The 16,459-nt window shown below is 43.8% G+C and overlaps 1 protein-coding gene across 5 annotated transcripts in view; it reads right to left on the reverse strand.

The window, feature by feature from the left end:
• Positions 1–16,459, reverse strand: part of LOC118386231 (radixin-like) — a 61,473-nt gene that overhangs the window by 3,871 nt on the left and 41,143 nt on the right. For 4 of the 5 annotated variants that reach the window (XM_052522351.1, XM_052522352.1, XM_035773785.2 and 1 more), the window contains 10 exons: positions 13,053–13,136; positions 5,841–6,059; positions 5,561–5,712; positions 5,296–5,379; positions 5,034–5,180; positions 4,572–4,668; positions 4,204–4,367; positions 3,149–3,279; positions 1,857–2,017; positions 158–250 (listed from right to left, as the gene is read on the reverse strand). In XM_052522351.1, coding sequence (XP_052378311.1) covers positions 158–250; positions 1,857–2,017; positions 3,149–3,279; positions 4,204–4,367; positions 4,572–4,668; positions 5,034–5,180; positions 5,296–5,379; positions 5,561–5,712; positions 5,841–6,059; positions 13,053–13,136 — 1,332 coding nt within the window. Of the gene's footprint in view, positions 1–157; positions 251–1,856; positions 2,018–3,148; positions 3,280–4,203; positions 4,368–4,571; positions 4,669–5,033; positions 5,181–5,295; positions 5,380–5,560; positions 5,713–5,840; positions 6,060–13,052; positions 13,137–16,459 lie in introns of those variants that run through there. The other variant, XM_035773787.2, reaches the window with a different exon arrangement.

Here is a 16,459-nt window from a genome sequence, read left to right on the forward strand (position 1 = left end):
AAAACGTGAAGTTATTTTAGGAAAGCTGTTATACGATTTGGTTTGAGGTCACACACCCCCACACATTTAGACACAGACACCATTATAATAATGCATTAGTTCAGTAAGCGCAGGGGGCATGTGGGGGTCAGAGAGAGGTAGAGGAGGTAACAGTTACTTTGTGTTGCCATTCTGTCGCTTCCTCTTCCTTTTTCCTTTTGGCCTCTTCAAGCAGAGCGATTTTGGCGGTGAATTCTCCTAGCTCAGCGGCCTGCGAGCGACAAGCACAAGGCACACTTCTGTCACACACACACACCCCAACACACTGGCCACCAGACTGCAAGAGTTGGCCATGGCCCATTCTCCTCCACATTAAACTTAATGACCAACCAATATCAATATAAATTGACACGTGGTTGTGTGGTGAGTACTCTTAACATGTTATACCACCTATGAAATATTACCTGGAATACCAGAGGGAGAGAGGCTGGTAAGAGGATAGAATTCCCCCCATTGACACCTCAATCACACATATCTGTCAGCACTCTAAAAAGGTTACTGCCTCAGGGCCTTCCAACACAGCATCAAACCAAACACATCAATGTTATTTCCCTACGCATAAAGAGAAAGTTCACCCAAATTGCATTTAGATTTCCTTACCCTGTAAGCAGTCTATGGACAAGGTGTGCCAGCAATTCATACTTCACTATTGTTTACCTGGCCACAAATCAAATGCATGTCCAAATCATCCATTTGCAACTTCATTGAGTTATACAATACTTTTTTTTTTTTAGGATGATTTGGACATGAAGTGCATGACTTGCATTGGAGTTGTGCCACAATGGCCAGAAACAGTGGCCAGGTAAACAAAACCAAAGCATGGATTGCTGTCATACCTTTGCCATAAACTGCTCACAGGGTAAGGAAAGCAATATGTTATTTTGTCATTTGGGTGAACTATATCCCTTTAAAACAATGACTATCTCTAAATAAGACCATAATCAGTCATTTGGAGCTGAAGCACAAAGTTGAGCTATGTGTTGGGCTTAGGCATGTCAAGTGAAAGACCAAGAAAAAACCAATACCACGAGGAATAACCAAATCACCTGTGGAATGCTAGTAAAACCAACCACAAAATCTAGTGTGACCAGAGGAGGTGTTTACAAAAGTCAGTCTCACTTATTTACATACAACTGTATGTATTGACATGGTGATAATAGAGCAGGGACAGGGTTATTACAGTGATGCTATGTCTAAGCAATAATGCACCTCAGGGGTTTGTGGTATATGGCCAATATACTACAGTTAATGGCTGTTCTTAGGCCCGACGCAACGCAGAGTGCCTGCATACAGCCCTTAGCAGTGGTATATTGGCCATATAGCACAAACTCGAGGTGCCTTATTGCTATTCTAAATTGGTTACCAATGTAATTACGGCAGTAAAAATAAATGCTGTCATACTTGCCTAGTTAAATGAAGGTTAAATAAATAAAAATACCTGTGTTATTCCATCTGAAATAACACGGCTGTCAACCAAATCAGCATTCAGGGCTCGAACCACCCAATTTATAATGTAGAATAGAGAATTTACAACTGTTTTAGTGTGATAATTGCACAATCCAGAGGAGATTGTTGATTTAGAGAATTACTGTATAGCTGCCGACAGTAGGTATATTTACATGGTTAACTACACTAAGACCCATCCTTCCTTGACGTAATCAATAAATAGAATGCAGAGTAAGGTGTCTTATCATATTGCATTCACTAATCAGTGATTTTTTTCAAGGAAGGAAGGAAAGAAGTATGCACTGAAAGTATGTTCAGTAAACGGGGCCCTGATCCAAAGCGTGGCCCAGACTGGTGATGTGATGTGTTACCAGTTGTTCCTGGTTCTTCATCTGGTCAGCAGCCTGTTTAACCAGAGCTGCTTTGGCCTCCTCTGCTGCCTGTTTCTCTTTCTCCAACCTCTCTGCCTCTTCCTTCGCTCTCTTCCTCTCCTGGTCCAACTCCAGGGCCCTGCGTGTCTGATCCTCCAGCTCTGTATGAGCGTACACAGAACGACACAGACAGAGACAGACAAAGATGCACACACAATTGACAACAATTTATGGCAAATATACTCCGATCTGAGCAAGAATCACACCCATCTTTCCTGATATCCATTCACACATTAATCTATATATTTTATGAAACAAGAGGAGTACTCAAATAATCTCCAATGGAATGACAGTGTTTAAAGGCCTCATCTATATTATAAAATCAGATTTCTAGAGGCACCATAATGTCAGCACTACAGCCTCAATGGCTAATACTTGTCCATGACTTAACTCTATGCAAATACACCCCAGGCATGCTATGTCCTGTCCTAACAGAAAAGCTGTGGTGCAACAAGTCAAGGGCCAACAATAGAGAGAATGTTCTCGTAACATGATATAACAGCTGGCAGTGTCATCCTATGCCCATATCTAACTGATATCCCATTCTTCACCTCCTCCTGATAAGAGGCTTGAATGCAAATGTTGTAGCTGTGAACTTGTTCTGTGGTAATTGAGTGTCTGAACACCAGTTGTGTACTATAGTGGGTGTTAAGGCGTCAGCATGCTTCAGTTCGGCTGGTGCCTCAGCTAGCTGAACCGAATGAGTGTGCTCGCATACTCACTTAAAAGACCTTCCCTTGAAAAACTATAAAAAGGTGTCCATTTTGAGATGACGTAGCCAGTATACACTTCCTAAAAATAGTCAAAATAAATCGAAAATAATTCAAGAAATCTGTCATTAATTTTGACAAGGAGATCTTAGTAGTGCAATTTTACATCTAACTAAGTTGTTTGGTGCAGTATTTTTTAAATTTTCAGTGTGGCAGAACAGCCGGAAAAAAGGTATAGAACTAACAAATATGTCACAAAATGTCGTCATGATATATACACAAAGTCTTGAGAATTGTTTCGGCTTGGAAGCACACGGATTCCTTTAGTGTAACACCAAGGTGTTACTTGCAAGGTTAACCTATGACATTTAAAAATAAGTGAGAGAATGCAAATGAGTCATTTTTCCTCTGATGCATCCTTAGCGTGTGTGTGTGTGTGTGTGTGTGTGTGTGTGTGTGTGTGTGTGTGTGTGTGTGTGTGTGTGTGTGTGTGTGTGTGTGTGTGTGTGTGTGTGTGTATACCTTTCTGGGCCTTTAGCGTCTGTTCCTCAATCTGTCTGAGTCTCTCGATCAGCTCATCCTTCTCTTTCTCCATCTTCTCCCTCTCTTTCTCTGCGTGCGCTCGTTTTTTCTTCTCGTTTTCTAGCTGGGCTCTGTAAAACAAAAGACGATGTACATGCCTGGGCTAATAATATATTAAAATTAAGAATTGTAGAATATATATCCCGGTTGACAGATATATATATAAATAATATTCAATATAAAACTATATATCTATGTATAAAATATTATCATCCCAAAATAGGTACAACATTCTAAGATGCTTTACAAAAAGACAAGACACACAAAAATGCACATAACAGTATTGGAAAAACTATTCAATTGTCATACTTGAGTAAAAGTGAAGGAGTAAAAGCAATACATAAAATTCCTTATATTGAGCAAACCAGACGGTACAATTAAAAAATATATGTTTTTATGGACAGTCAAGGGCACCCTCCAACACTCATACATGAATTACAAACACAGTGTATACATTTGTGTTTAGTGAGTCTGCCAGATCAGAGGCAGTAGGGATGACAACGCATTATATTGATAGGTGCGTGAATTGGACCATAATTCTGTTCTGTCTGAGTACCTTTTGTTTTCAGGGAAACTGTAGTGGAGTAAAAAGTACATATTTTCTTTAGGAATGTAGTAAAGTAAAAGTAAAAAGTTGTGAAAAATATAAATAGTAAAGTATAGATACACCCCAAAACTACGTAAATAGTCCTTTAAAATATTTTTACACCACTGCATACAGAGATATGCAGTCCAAGGCTGTTTCTCAATAGCCTCTTTGGACCATCCTGATCTTCAGAGAGCAGCTGTCAGGATGGTAGATCAGACTTGTATCTCATTTTCATTTCTGTAATTCCCTGTATCCTCTCTTCTCCCCTCCTTTTGGGAATCAAGGAAATACAGAGATTTGCCTTTTATGTAGTTCTAATGCAGACCAGACATATTTTAATACAATGCTGCCCCCTTCTGGTCAGAATCACAACCACATGTCTGCATGTGTTCGCCCAGTACTGTACCTCTCCATCTGTTTGTGGTGTTTCTCCTCCCGGGCCTGGGCCTTCATCTGCTGCACCTCGATGGTATCAGGCTTCCTCCTCCTCATGTACAGCTCGTGGTTCCCCATGCACAGCGCCAGGATACGCTTGTTAATCCGCAACCGTGGTGCGTAGAATACAAAGTCCTGCAGTGAGAGGAGGGGAAAAAATGGAAGAGGAGAGGAAGGGGTTAATTCAATTTAAAGGTAATTTACAGACAGTGCAAGGTGGAGAACAGGGGTGGACAACTCTACTCCAATATTATTATTATTATTCTTATATTCTCATTGTTTATTGTACATTGTGTGGTATTATTACGGGTCCCCTGCCTTCCCGGTAGACGGACTTACTGGGGCTTTTTTGTCGATGGGTTTGATGACAAACTTCTTGTCATTGAAGGAGATGTTTCTGATCTCACTCCAGGGGAAGCCAATCTTTGGTGTCAACCTGGGGTGGAGGGAAGGGAAAACACAGACTGTCTCAACACTATGCTAGTACAGTAATATGCAATAGGAAGATAACTACCCATCTACAGTACATTACTTGTTACTTTTATTTCTTATTCTTATCCGTATTTCTTTAAACTGCATTGTTGGTTAGGGGCTCGCAAGTAAGCATTTCACTGTAAGGTCTACCCACACCTGTTGTATTTGGCGCATGTGACTAATAACATTTGATTTGATGTCAGAGAAGTACAAAGTGAAACTAGAGGTACCATCCATGGTCAGCAGAGGGCGATAGTGTCGTGGAGTATATCAAATAGATAAGTGGATAAATAATTATTCCACATTGTATAAGTCAGTATTGCCTACTTGTCCTCATGTTCATAGATATTGAGTCCCAGTGCATCCACACCCAGCCACAACTCGGTTCCCTTCTTGTTCTTGATCTCAAAGTAGTTGACTCCATACATTTCCAGGTCCTGGGCTATCTTCAGATACTCCATCACAGAGTCCTCTCTATGTACACAGACACACATTAGAAAGTTATAACTTATGTACAGGAGAAAGTGTGATACAAACACCCTCATACATTGCCACACACACAGACAGAGACCCTCATACACAGACCTACCTGAGCATGCCTGTGTGTTCCTCATGCCAGGTCTGTATTCTGTCCTCCCACTGTTCCTTAGTCAACTTGTGCTGCTCCAGCACTCTGCAGAACACACACAGGGTTATTCAAACAGAGCCACAGTAGAGGCCTGGCATCAAAAGACCAAACAGATTTATTGTCAGGGAGTTGAGCCACTTTACTAAAGAACAACTCATTTAAGAAAGAACACACTCCCTCTGAGGGGGACAGAGAGGGAACAGAGGAATGGATATGGAGTCCAGACCTCTGTGGCAGCAGGCGGTCGGAAGTTAGGTAACCAGGCTTGTGGACGTCTCTGCTGTAGTCTGCATACTTGGCCTGGACAGAGTAGGAGGCCAGCAACACGGCTGTCTCTGGAGGACAGTAGTTCTCATCGTTCAGGATGGCCTCCTTCACCTGGAATGGGCAGGGAACACACACACACACATGCTTGTTTGAATACTTTGTTTGGATCTGCAATGTACATTGTGAGTACAAAGGACACACTGTAGAACTGTGTGTGTGCGAGCGCGCGTGTGTGTTACCTGCAGGAAGAAGAGTCTCTGCGTAATCTCCTGGATGAGCTCCTCAGACACGTCCTCCGGGAAGAACTTGGCTCTGAACTTAAACTGCAGAGGGTTCTCCTTCTTCACATCCTGCTGTGTCACCTTCTTGTTGAGTTTGAGCCACGTGCTGTAGCCTTTACTGTCTGTGTACTGCAGGCCAAAGAACCACACCTCCCGGAGGCCCACTGTCTTCACCACCTGAAAACACAAAATGCATCAATGATTAGCAGGCTATCTATAGGTGCGTTGGGGTGGGTTTTGTGTGTGAGGTTGAGGGTGGTCTTCTCTGTGGGGATGTTTGGGATGGGGCCCGAGGTATTCAAGCAATGTTGAACTTTGTTTGTCCAGGCCAAGTTGTCAATATGGCTAACAAGAAGGAGCCAGGGGCAACAAACCCAGAGTTATCATTAAAATCAAATCTTATTGGTCACATGCAGATGTTATTGCGGGTGTAGCGAGATGCTTGTTTTCCTAGCTCCAACAGTGCAGTAATATCTAACAATTCAAAACTAAAAAGCAAAAGAATGGAATTAGGAAATATGTACAGTGCCTTGCGAAAGTATTCGGCCCCCTTGAACTTTGCGACCTTTTGCCACATTTCAGGCTTCAAACATAAAGATATAAAACTGTATTTTTTTGTGAAGAATCAACAACAAGTGGGACACAATCATGAAGTGGAACGACATTTATTGAATATTTCAAACTTTTTTAACAAATCAAAAACTGAAAAATTGGGCGTGCAAAATTGTTCAGCCCCTTTACTTTCAGTGCAGCAAACTCTCTCCAGAAGTTCAGTGAGGATCTCTGAATGATCCAATGTTGACCTAAATGACTAATGATGATAAATACAATCCACCTGTGTGTAATCAAGTCTCCGTATAAATGCACCTGCACTGTGATAGTCTCAGAGGTCCGTTAAAAGCGCAGAGAGTATCATGAAGAACAAGGAACACACCAGGCAGGTCCGATATACTATTGTGAAGAAGTTTAAAGCCGGATTTGGATACAAAAAGATTTCCCAAGCTTTAAACATCCCAAGGAGCACTGTGCAAGCGATAATATTGAAATGGAAGGAGTATCAGACCACTGCAAATCTACCAAGACCTGGCCGTCCCTCTAAACTTTCAGCTCATACAAGGAGAAGACTGATCAGAGATGCAGCCAAGAGGCCCATGATCACTCTGGATGAACTGCAGAGATCTACAGCTGAGGGGAGACTCTGTCCATAGGACAACAATCAGTCGTATATTGCACAAATCTGGCCTTTATGGAAGAGTGACAAGAAGAAAGCCATTTCTTAAAGATATCCATAAAAAGTGTCGTTTAAGGTTTGCCACAAGCCTCCTGGGAGACACACCAAACATGTGGAAGAAGGTGCTCTGGTCAGTTGAAACCAAAATTGAACTTTTTGGCAACAATGCAAAACGTTATGTTTGGCGTAAAAGCAACACAGCTCATCACCCTGAACACACCATCCCCACTGTCAAACATGGTGGTGGCAGCATCATAGTTTGGGCCTGATTTCCTTCAGCAGGGACAGGGAAGATGGTTAAAATTGATGGGAAGATGGATGGAGCCAAATACAGGACCATTCTGGAAGAAAACCTGATGGAGTCTGCAAAAGACCTGAGACTGGGACGGAGATTTGTCTTCCAACAAGAAAATGATCCAAAACATAAAGCAAAATCCACAATGGAATGGTTCAAAAATAAAACATATCCAGGTGTTAGAATGGCCAAGTCAAAGTCCAGACCTGAATCCAATCGAGAAGCTGTGGAAAGAACTGAAAACTGCTGTTCACAAATGCTCTCCATCCAACCTCACTGAGCTCGAGCTGTTTTGCAAGGAGGATGGTTGATAAGGCCGTATGGTGGTTGATATCCTTGATGATCTTTTTGGCCATCCTGTGACATCGGGTGGTGTAGGTGTCCTGGAGGGCAGGCAGTGTGCCCCCAGTGATGCGTTGGGCAGACCGCACCACCCTTTGGAGAGCCCTGTGGTTGCGGGCAGAGCAGTTGCTGTACCAGGCGGTGATACAGCCCAACAGGATCCTCTCAATTGTGCATCTTCAAAGGTTTGAGGGTCTTAGGGGCCAAGCCAAATTTCTTCAGCCTCCTGAGGTTGAAGAGGCGCTGTTGCGCCTTCTTCACCGCACTGTCTGTGAGGGTGGACCATTTCAGTTTGTCAGTGATGTGTATGCAGAGGAACTTCAAACTCCACTGCGGTTCTGTCGATGTGGATGGGGCGTGCTCCCTCTGCTGTTTCCTGAAGTGCACGATCATTTCCTTTGTTTTGTTGACTAAGAGGGAGAGGTTATTTTCCTGGCACCACTCCACCAGGGCCCTCACCTCCTCCTTGTAGGCTGTCTCGTCATTGTTGGTAATCAGGCCTACTACTGTAGTGTCGTCTGCAAACTTGATGATTGAGTTGGAGGCGTGCGTGGCCACGTAGTCATGGGTGAATAGGGAGTACAGGATGGGGCTGAGCACGCACCCTTGTGCAGGACTCAGTTGCACAACTGGATGTACAGTTGTAATGTGGTGCTTGCTGGTGTATTGTACTGTATTTGTTGTGTAATGTGATTGTGTGGAGAATCGCAATGTATTTTTATGGTGGTGGAGTTGGGGGCTGCTCAATCTGAGAAAATGTTGTAGAGTCCATTTAACAGCATAAACAGACACAACCGCATGAATGCCCGGCTGTCCCATCTTCAGTTCATTCCACCCACACAGTGTATTCGGAAAGTATTCAGACGACTTGGCTTTTTCCACATTTTGTTACGTTAGTTACAGCCTTACTCTAAAATTGATTAAATTGTTAATTTTCTCAAATCTACACACAATACCCCATAACAGCAAGGCAAAAACAGGTTTTTAGAAATGTTTGCAAATTTATAAAAAAACATACAAAAAACTGAAATATCACATTTACATAAGTTTTCAGAACCTTTACTCGGTACTTTGCTGAAGAAACTATGGCAGCGATTACAGCCTCGAGTATTCTTGGGTATGACACAACAAGCTTGGCACACCTGTATTTGGGGAGTTTCTCCCATTCTTCTCTGCAGATCCTCTCAAGCTCTATCAGGTTGGATGGGGAGCGTCGCTGCACAGCTATTTTCAGGGCTCTCCAAAGATGTTAGATCGGATTCAAGTCCAGGCTCTGGCTGGGCCACTAAAGGACATTCAGAGACTTGTCCCAAAGCCACCAATGTGTTGTCTTGGCTGTGTGCTTAGCGTCATTGTCCTGTTGGAAGTTGAACCTTCGCCCCCAGTCTGAGGTCCTGAGCGCTCTGGATCAGGTTTTTAATCAAGGATCTCTCTGTACTTTGCTCCGTTCATCTTTCCCTCGATCCTGACTAGTCTCCCAGTCCCTGCCGCTGAAAAACATCCCCACAGCATGATGCTGCCACCACCATGCTTGACCATAGGGATGGTGCCAGGTGACATTTGCATTCAGGCCAAAGAGTTGAATCTTGGTTCCATCAGTCCAGAGAATCTGGTTTCTCATGGTCTGAGTCTCCTTTAGGTGCCTTTTGGGAAACTCTAATCGGGCTGTCATGTGCTTTTTACTGAGGAGTGGCTTCAATCTGGCCCCTAACATAAAAGGCCTGATTGGTGGAGTACTACAGAGATGGTTGTCTTTCTGGAAGGTTCTCTCATCTCCACAGAGGAACACTGGAGCTCTGTCAGAGTGACCATCAGGTTCTTGGTCACCTCCCTGACCAAGGCCCTTCTCCTCCGATTGCTCAGTTTGGCCTGTAATCCAGCTCTAGGAAGAGTCTTGGTGGTTCCACTTCTTAAATTTAAGAATGATGGAGACCACTGTTATCCGGGACCTTTAATGCTGAAGAAATGTTTTGGTACTCTTCCCCAGATCTGCGCCTCGACACAATCCTGTCTTGGAGTTACACGGACAATTCCTTCAACCTCATGGCTTGGTTTTTGCTCTGACATGCACTGTCAGCTATTGGACCTTATATAGACAGGTGTGTACCTTTCCAAATCATGTCCAAATAATTGAATTTACCACAGGTGGACTCCAATCAAGTTGTAGAAACATCTAGAGGATGACCAATGGAAACAGGATGCACCTGAGCTCAATTTTGAGTCGCATAGCAAAGGGTCTGAATACTTCTGTAAAAGTTTAGTTTTAATACATTTGCAAACATTTCTGAAACTTGTTTTCACTTTGTCATTATGTTATATCATGTGTAGATTGACGAAGAATTGTTTTTATTTAATCCATTTTAGAATAAGACTGGAACGTAACAAAATGTGAAAATGTCAAGGGGTCGGAATACCTTCCGAAAGCACTCTCTCAACAAATTGATCCAAAATTGCAGAAGTGGATGAGTATGTGAAGTAGCTATGTGAATAATAATATTGATGCAAATCACCATGATGCCTATTTTTATGCGATAGGAGAAAAAAAAGTCATATTCAATTAAATATGTTATCATTGACGTCATGAAATTAGCAGATGAGTCTTCTTTATTGTGCTCATTTTACTATAATTCAGAAATACACACACACACACACACACACACACACACACACACACACACACACACACACACACACACACACACACACACACACACACACACACACACACACACACACACACACACACACACAGTTGCACTCAGCTCTGTGGACATACTCTCTCTCAAAAAGAGTCTCTACACTGGGCCAACTGTTGATCCTAGTCTGACGTCAGGTGGCGTCCGTATCTAAGCACACATGCACACACTGCTCCTGTCTTTGTATTTATAACACACACTGAGGCTCTGACAGACAGAAAGCCTGACTCACCGGATCTCTGTCTCTCTGTGTATTTGTCAGTCACCATGGAAACCAGCTGTCCAACTGACTGAAGCAGGCCCAATGTGCTCCATCAGCAGCGAACAGCAGTTGGTGGAGGTATTTAACTATACCTGTGGGGACCAACAGTCCCCACAAGAATGGTAAACAAACAAAAATTTGACCAACTGGTAACATTTTGTTAGGTCTAGTGCTATTTCTAGGGGGCTTAGGTTAAGGTAGAATTGATGTTAGAATTAGGTTTGGGGAAAAAAGTATTTTGAATGGTTATAAATTGTTAAACAAGTGTGTGTGTGTGTGTGTGTGTGTGTGTGTGTGTGTGTGTGTGTGTGTGTGTGTGTGTGTGTGTGTGTGTGTGTGTGTGTGTGTGTGTGTGTGTGTGTGTGTGTGTCTGCGCGCACGTGCAGGCGTGTTGTAGTGAGCATGACCGAGTGTGCATGCGAGAGTAAGTTAAGGTCAATGGAGTCCAATGACTGAGTGGCGCACACACTCTGATGAGCTGTGAGGGGAACGAGCAGAGCCCAGTCAACAGAAGAGGATTCCTGTTGAGTCAGAGCTGGGCTCCCTTCCAACACTACAGAATGAACTAGTCGCATTGGGGAGAATTGTCAGACAAAGCTGCAAATGACCACTCCACAAATTTCTTGTTAACAAAGTATAGTTTGGCAAGTCGGTTAGGACATCTACTTTGTGCATGACACAAGTCATTTTTCCAACAAATGTTTACAGACAGATTTCACTGTATCACAATTCCAGTGGGTCAGAAGTTTACATACACTAAGTCGACTGTATCTTTAAACAGCTTGGAAAATTCCAGAAAATTATGTCATGGCTTTAGAAGCTTCTGTTAGGCATAATTTGAGTAATTTGACATAATTTGAGTGAATTTGAGATGTGGATGTATTTCAAGGCCTACCTTCAAACTCACTGCATCTCTGCTTGACATCATGGGAACATCTAAAGAAATCAGCCAGGACCAAAAAAAAAAAAAAAAAGAAGGTTGTAGACCTCCACAAGTCTGGTTCATCCTTGGGAGCAATTTCCAAACGTCTGAAGGTACCACGTTCAACAATAGTACAAACAATAGTACACAAGTATAAACACCATAGGACCACGCAGCCGTTATACCGCTTAGGAAGGAACGTACTTTGGTGCGAAAAGTGCAAATTAATCCCAGAACAAAGGACCTTGTGAATATGCTGGAGGAAACAGGTACAATAGTATCTATATCCACAGTAAAATGAGTCCTATATCGACATAACCTGAAAGGCCACTCAGCAAGTATGACAGCATCATGTTGTGGGGGTGCTTGCTGCAGGACGGACTGGTGCACTTCACAAAATAGATTATATCATGATGAAAGGAAAATTGTGTGTATATATTGAAGCAACATCATTCAGGAAGTTGAAGCTTGGTTGCAAATGGGTCTTCCAAATGGACAATGACCCCAAGCATTCTTCCAAAGTTGTGACAAAATGGCTTAAGGACAACAAAATCAAGGTATTGGAGTGGCCATCACAAAGCCCGGACCTCCATCCTATAGAAAATGTATGGGCAGAACTGAAAAAGCTTGTGTGAGCAAGGAGGCCTACAATCCTGACTCGGTTCCACCAGCTCTGTCAGGAGGAATGGGCCAAAATTCATCTAACTTATTATTATGGGAACCTTGTGGAAGTTTAACAATTTAAAGGCAATGCTACCAAATACTAATTGAGTGTATGTAAACTTCTGACCCACTGGGTATGTGATGAAAGAAATAAAAGCTGAAAGAAATAATTATTCTGACATTCACAAAATAAAGTGGTGATCTTAACCGACCTAAGACGGAATTTTTACTAGGATTAAATGTCAAGAATTGTGAAAAACGGAGTTTAAATGTATTTTGCTTAGGTGTATTTAAACTTCAGACTTGAACTGTACAGGGGCGGCAGCGTAGCCTAGTGGTTAGAGCGTTGGACTAGTAACCGAAAGGTTGCGAGTTCAACCCCCCGAGCTGACAAGGTACAATTCTGTCGTTCTGCCCCTGAACAGGCAGTTAACCCACTGTTCCCAGGCTGTCATTGAAAATAAGAATGTGTTAAATAAAGGTAAAATAAAAAATAAATATCTACCCCAATTACCTCGTACTCCTGCATATATATATTTTTTTTCCACACACACAGGCTAGACCAGTCCAGCTCCCAGCCTTGTTGACACTCAGCAGTGTGTGTTTGTTGTACGTTAACCCCATGCTTACCTGGACATAAAGCTAGTCTGTAATTGAGTGGCGTAAGTGAGAATTAAATTAACCTTATGCTTACCTGGTCATGAAGCTAGTCTGTATGTGAGGGAATGAGCATGAGAGCTGAATTAAAACCATGCTTACCTGGTCAAAGAGCTGTTTGCCGGTGGTGTTGGGCTGGATGGCAAACTCCAGCTCTGCATCCATGGTGGTGACACGCACATTGATCTAAACACAGACACACATGTTAACTTCCCCAAAGATACGTTTATACAAGTATGCTTCAAAAAGCCCACGTGGCAGGCTGCTCCCCCCTCTATCAGTCTACTCAGCTGCACCCCGTCCCCTTTATCTCACAGCTGGAGAGAAGAGAACACATATTGTTACTGTATACAGCAGCCATGACTGAACCCAGTACACTGCATGGGACACATTGCTGCATGGGAATTAGAGAGAGGGAGCCAGGAGCTAAATCCTAATGTGTGTTCACATGGATGTTGGATTTAATCAGACTGTGTTGAGTGGGCACCTGTGTGCAGTCTTCTGCTGAGGATGTGAGGGAGACTGTGTGGTCCACTGCTTATAATTCTTCTAGAAATATCCCTATCCTCTCGTAGGACATCTACACACACATTGTCATTTCCTAATTTGGGTCAACTACCCCTTTAAGTTGAGCAACGATGTAGCCAAGAGGGCTGTGCCATAAACATGAAGACGAAAAACACTCTCTCACACACACACACAAACAAAACCGATAGCAGTGATTTGGCACCAGAATAGCAGCAGCAGCCATTTAGTGCATGAATGAGTAAACATTACTTGTACAGAAACAGAACTCCATGGGTTTGAATTATTCACCGCTATAAAAAGTAAATCCTCTGTGCCTGAAGAACTTGAGGAGGAGTGAATATTGCAGTGTCGTTCTGTTCTAGCAGCTGAGAGGTGGGCCAAAGACGGAGATGGAAAAGGGAAGAAACTAAGTATTACAGATTTGCACCAGGGGCAATAAACAATCAAATGCAATCCAGGACATCATAAGTATGTTATGTCATCACCTCAGATAAAAGTCATACGGCCTTTTACCCATTAATGAAAACACACGCCATCTTAATCCCACCTATGGAACACAGAGGCTTCAGAACAACTGCAACAAGTCTCGTACCCAAACATCAAGACACATTTAGCCCTTCAAAACTATATGGGTCATTTGTAGCTTCAGTCCAAATATGTGGCCATCTATCTCCCTTCCAGTCAGTGTGTAAGAACTTCCCTTGCTCCAGTATGTGTGTGACTGCAGCAAGTCAGGCCCAGCCAGACGTACAGTATCAGCCAGCCAACAGTAAAATACTGAGCAGCTAGAGGCAAGAAGCTGTGTCCTGATAAAACCCCAATGAGGAGGAGAGGCTGGCATGGAGAGAAGAGGAGGAGAGGCTGGCATGGAGAGAAGAGGAGGAGAGGCTGACAGAAGAGGAGGAGAGGCTGACAGAAGAGGAGGAGAGGCTGACAGAAGAGGAGGAGAGGCTGGCCTTTAGCAATAAGAAGGGTGACAGAGGGAGTCTATATCCCAGTGCATAGTTAGCTGACTCAGCTGACAGCACTTGCCTGGGGATATACAGTACAGTAGCACCAACAGAGAGGAAGCCGGGGACAATACACTAGCAGTGAGAAGTATACACGCTGAAATAGATGCTTGAAGAGCATGCACACATTTAGAGCAGTGTGCACAAGCAGAGGATGGGCCTCATGAGTGTGCACTTAGATCCTCTTTCCATCAGGAGCGTGCACGAGGAGAGAGGATCTATCAGGAGCGTGCACGAGGAGAGAGGATCTATCAGGAGCGTGCACGAGGAGAGAGGATCTATCAGGAGCGTGCACGAGGAGAGAGGATCTATCAGGAGCGTGCACGAGGAGAGAGGATCTATCAGGAGCGTGCACGAGGAGAGAGGATCTATCAGGAGCGTGCACGAGGAGAGAGGATCTATCAGGAGCGTGCACGAGGAGAGAGGATCTATCAGGAGCGTGCACGAGGAGAGAGGATCTATCAGGAGCGTGCACGAGGAGAGAGGATCTATCAGGAGCGTGCACGAGGAGAGAGGATCTATCAGGAGCGTGCACGAGGAGAGAGGATCTATCAGGAGCGTGCACGAGGAGAGAGGATCTATCAGGAGCGTGCACGAGGAGAGAGGATCTATCAGGAGCGTGCACGAGGAGAGAGGATCTATCAGGAGCGTGCACGAGGAGAGAGGATCTATCAGGAGCGTGCACGAGGAGAGAGGATCTATCAGGAGCATGCACGAGGAGAGAGGATCTATCAGGAGCGTGCACGAAGAGAGACGATCTATCAGGAGCATGCACGAGGAGAGAGGATCTATCGGGAGCGTGCACGAGGAGAGAGTATCTATCAGGAGCATGCACGAAGAGAGACGATCTATCAGGAGCATGCACGAGGAGAGAGGATCTATCAGGAGCATGCACGAGGAGAGAGGATCTATCAGGAGTGTGCACAAAGAGAGAAGCTATATTAAGAGCACGCATGAGGAGAGGATTTTTAAGTTAAGAACAAATTCGTATATACAATGACAGCCTAACCCAGACAACGCTGGGTCAATTATGCGTCCCTATGGGACTCCCAAGCACGGTCAGTTGTGATACAGCCTGGAATCGAACCAGGGTCTGTAGCGACGCCTCTAGCACTGAGATGCAGTGCCTTAGATCTTTTTGGGGCTTCCGAGTGGCGCAGCAGTCTATCAGGAGCGTGCACGAGGAGAGGATCTATCAGGAGCGTGCACGAGGAGAGGATCTATCAGGAGCATGCAAGCAGTGGTGTAAAGTACTTAAATAAAAATACTCCATAAGTAGTTTTTGTTGGGGTATCTGTTCTTTGCTATTTATATTTTTTACAGCTTTTACTTCACTACATCCTGAAAGAAAATATGTACTTTTTACTCCATACATCTTCCCTGACACCCAAAAGTACTCGTTACATTTTGAATGCTTAGCAGGACAGGAAAAGTGTCTACTTCACACACTTATCAGGAAAACATCTCTGGTCATCCCTACTGCATCGGATCTGGTGGAGTCACTAAACACATGCTTAGTATGTAAATTAAGTCGGAGTGTTGGAGCGTGCCTCTGGCTATCTGTAAAAAATGCAAATGGTGTGGTCTGGTTTGCTTAATATAAGGAATTTACTCCTACCTACATGTACAAATTATCTCGACTAACCTGTACCCCTGCACATTGACTTGCTACCGGCACCCCCTGTATATAGCCTCATTATTGTTTTTACTTTAGTTTATTTAGCAAATACTTTAACTCGATTTTCTTAAAACTGCTTTGTTGGTGGCCTCCCGAGTGGCTGTGACTGAGAGTCCAGCATTGTCTGGAGTAGGGGACGGTTTGGCTCATCACACTCTAGCGACTCCTTGTGGCAGACTGCGCACCTGCATGCTGAATTCGGATGTCAGTTGGACCATGTTACCTACAACACATTGGTGCGGCTGGCTTCCGGGTTAAGTGGGCGGGTGTTAAGAAGCGTGGCTTGGTGGGTC

This window comes from Oncorhynchus keta, chromosome 7 (genome assembly GCF_023373465.1).
Source record: "Oncorhynchus keta strain PuntledgeMale-10-30-2019 chromosome 7, Oket_V2, whole genome shotgun sequence".
Classification (NCBI taxonomy): domain Eukaryota; kingdom Metazoa; phylum Chordata; class Actinopteri; order Salmoniformes; family Salmonidae; genus Oncorhynchus; species Oncorhynchus keta.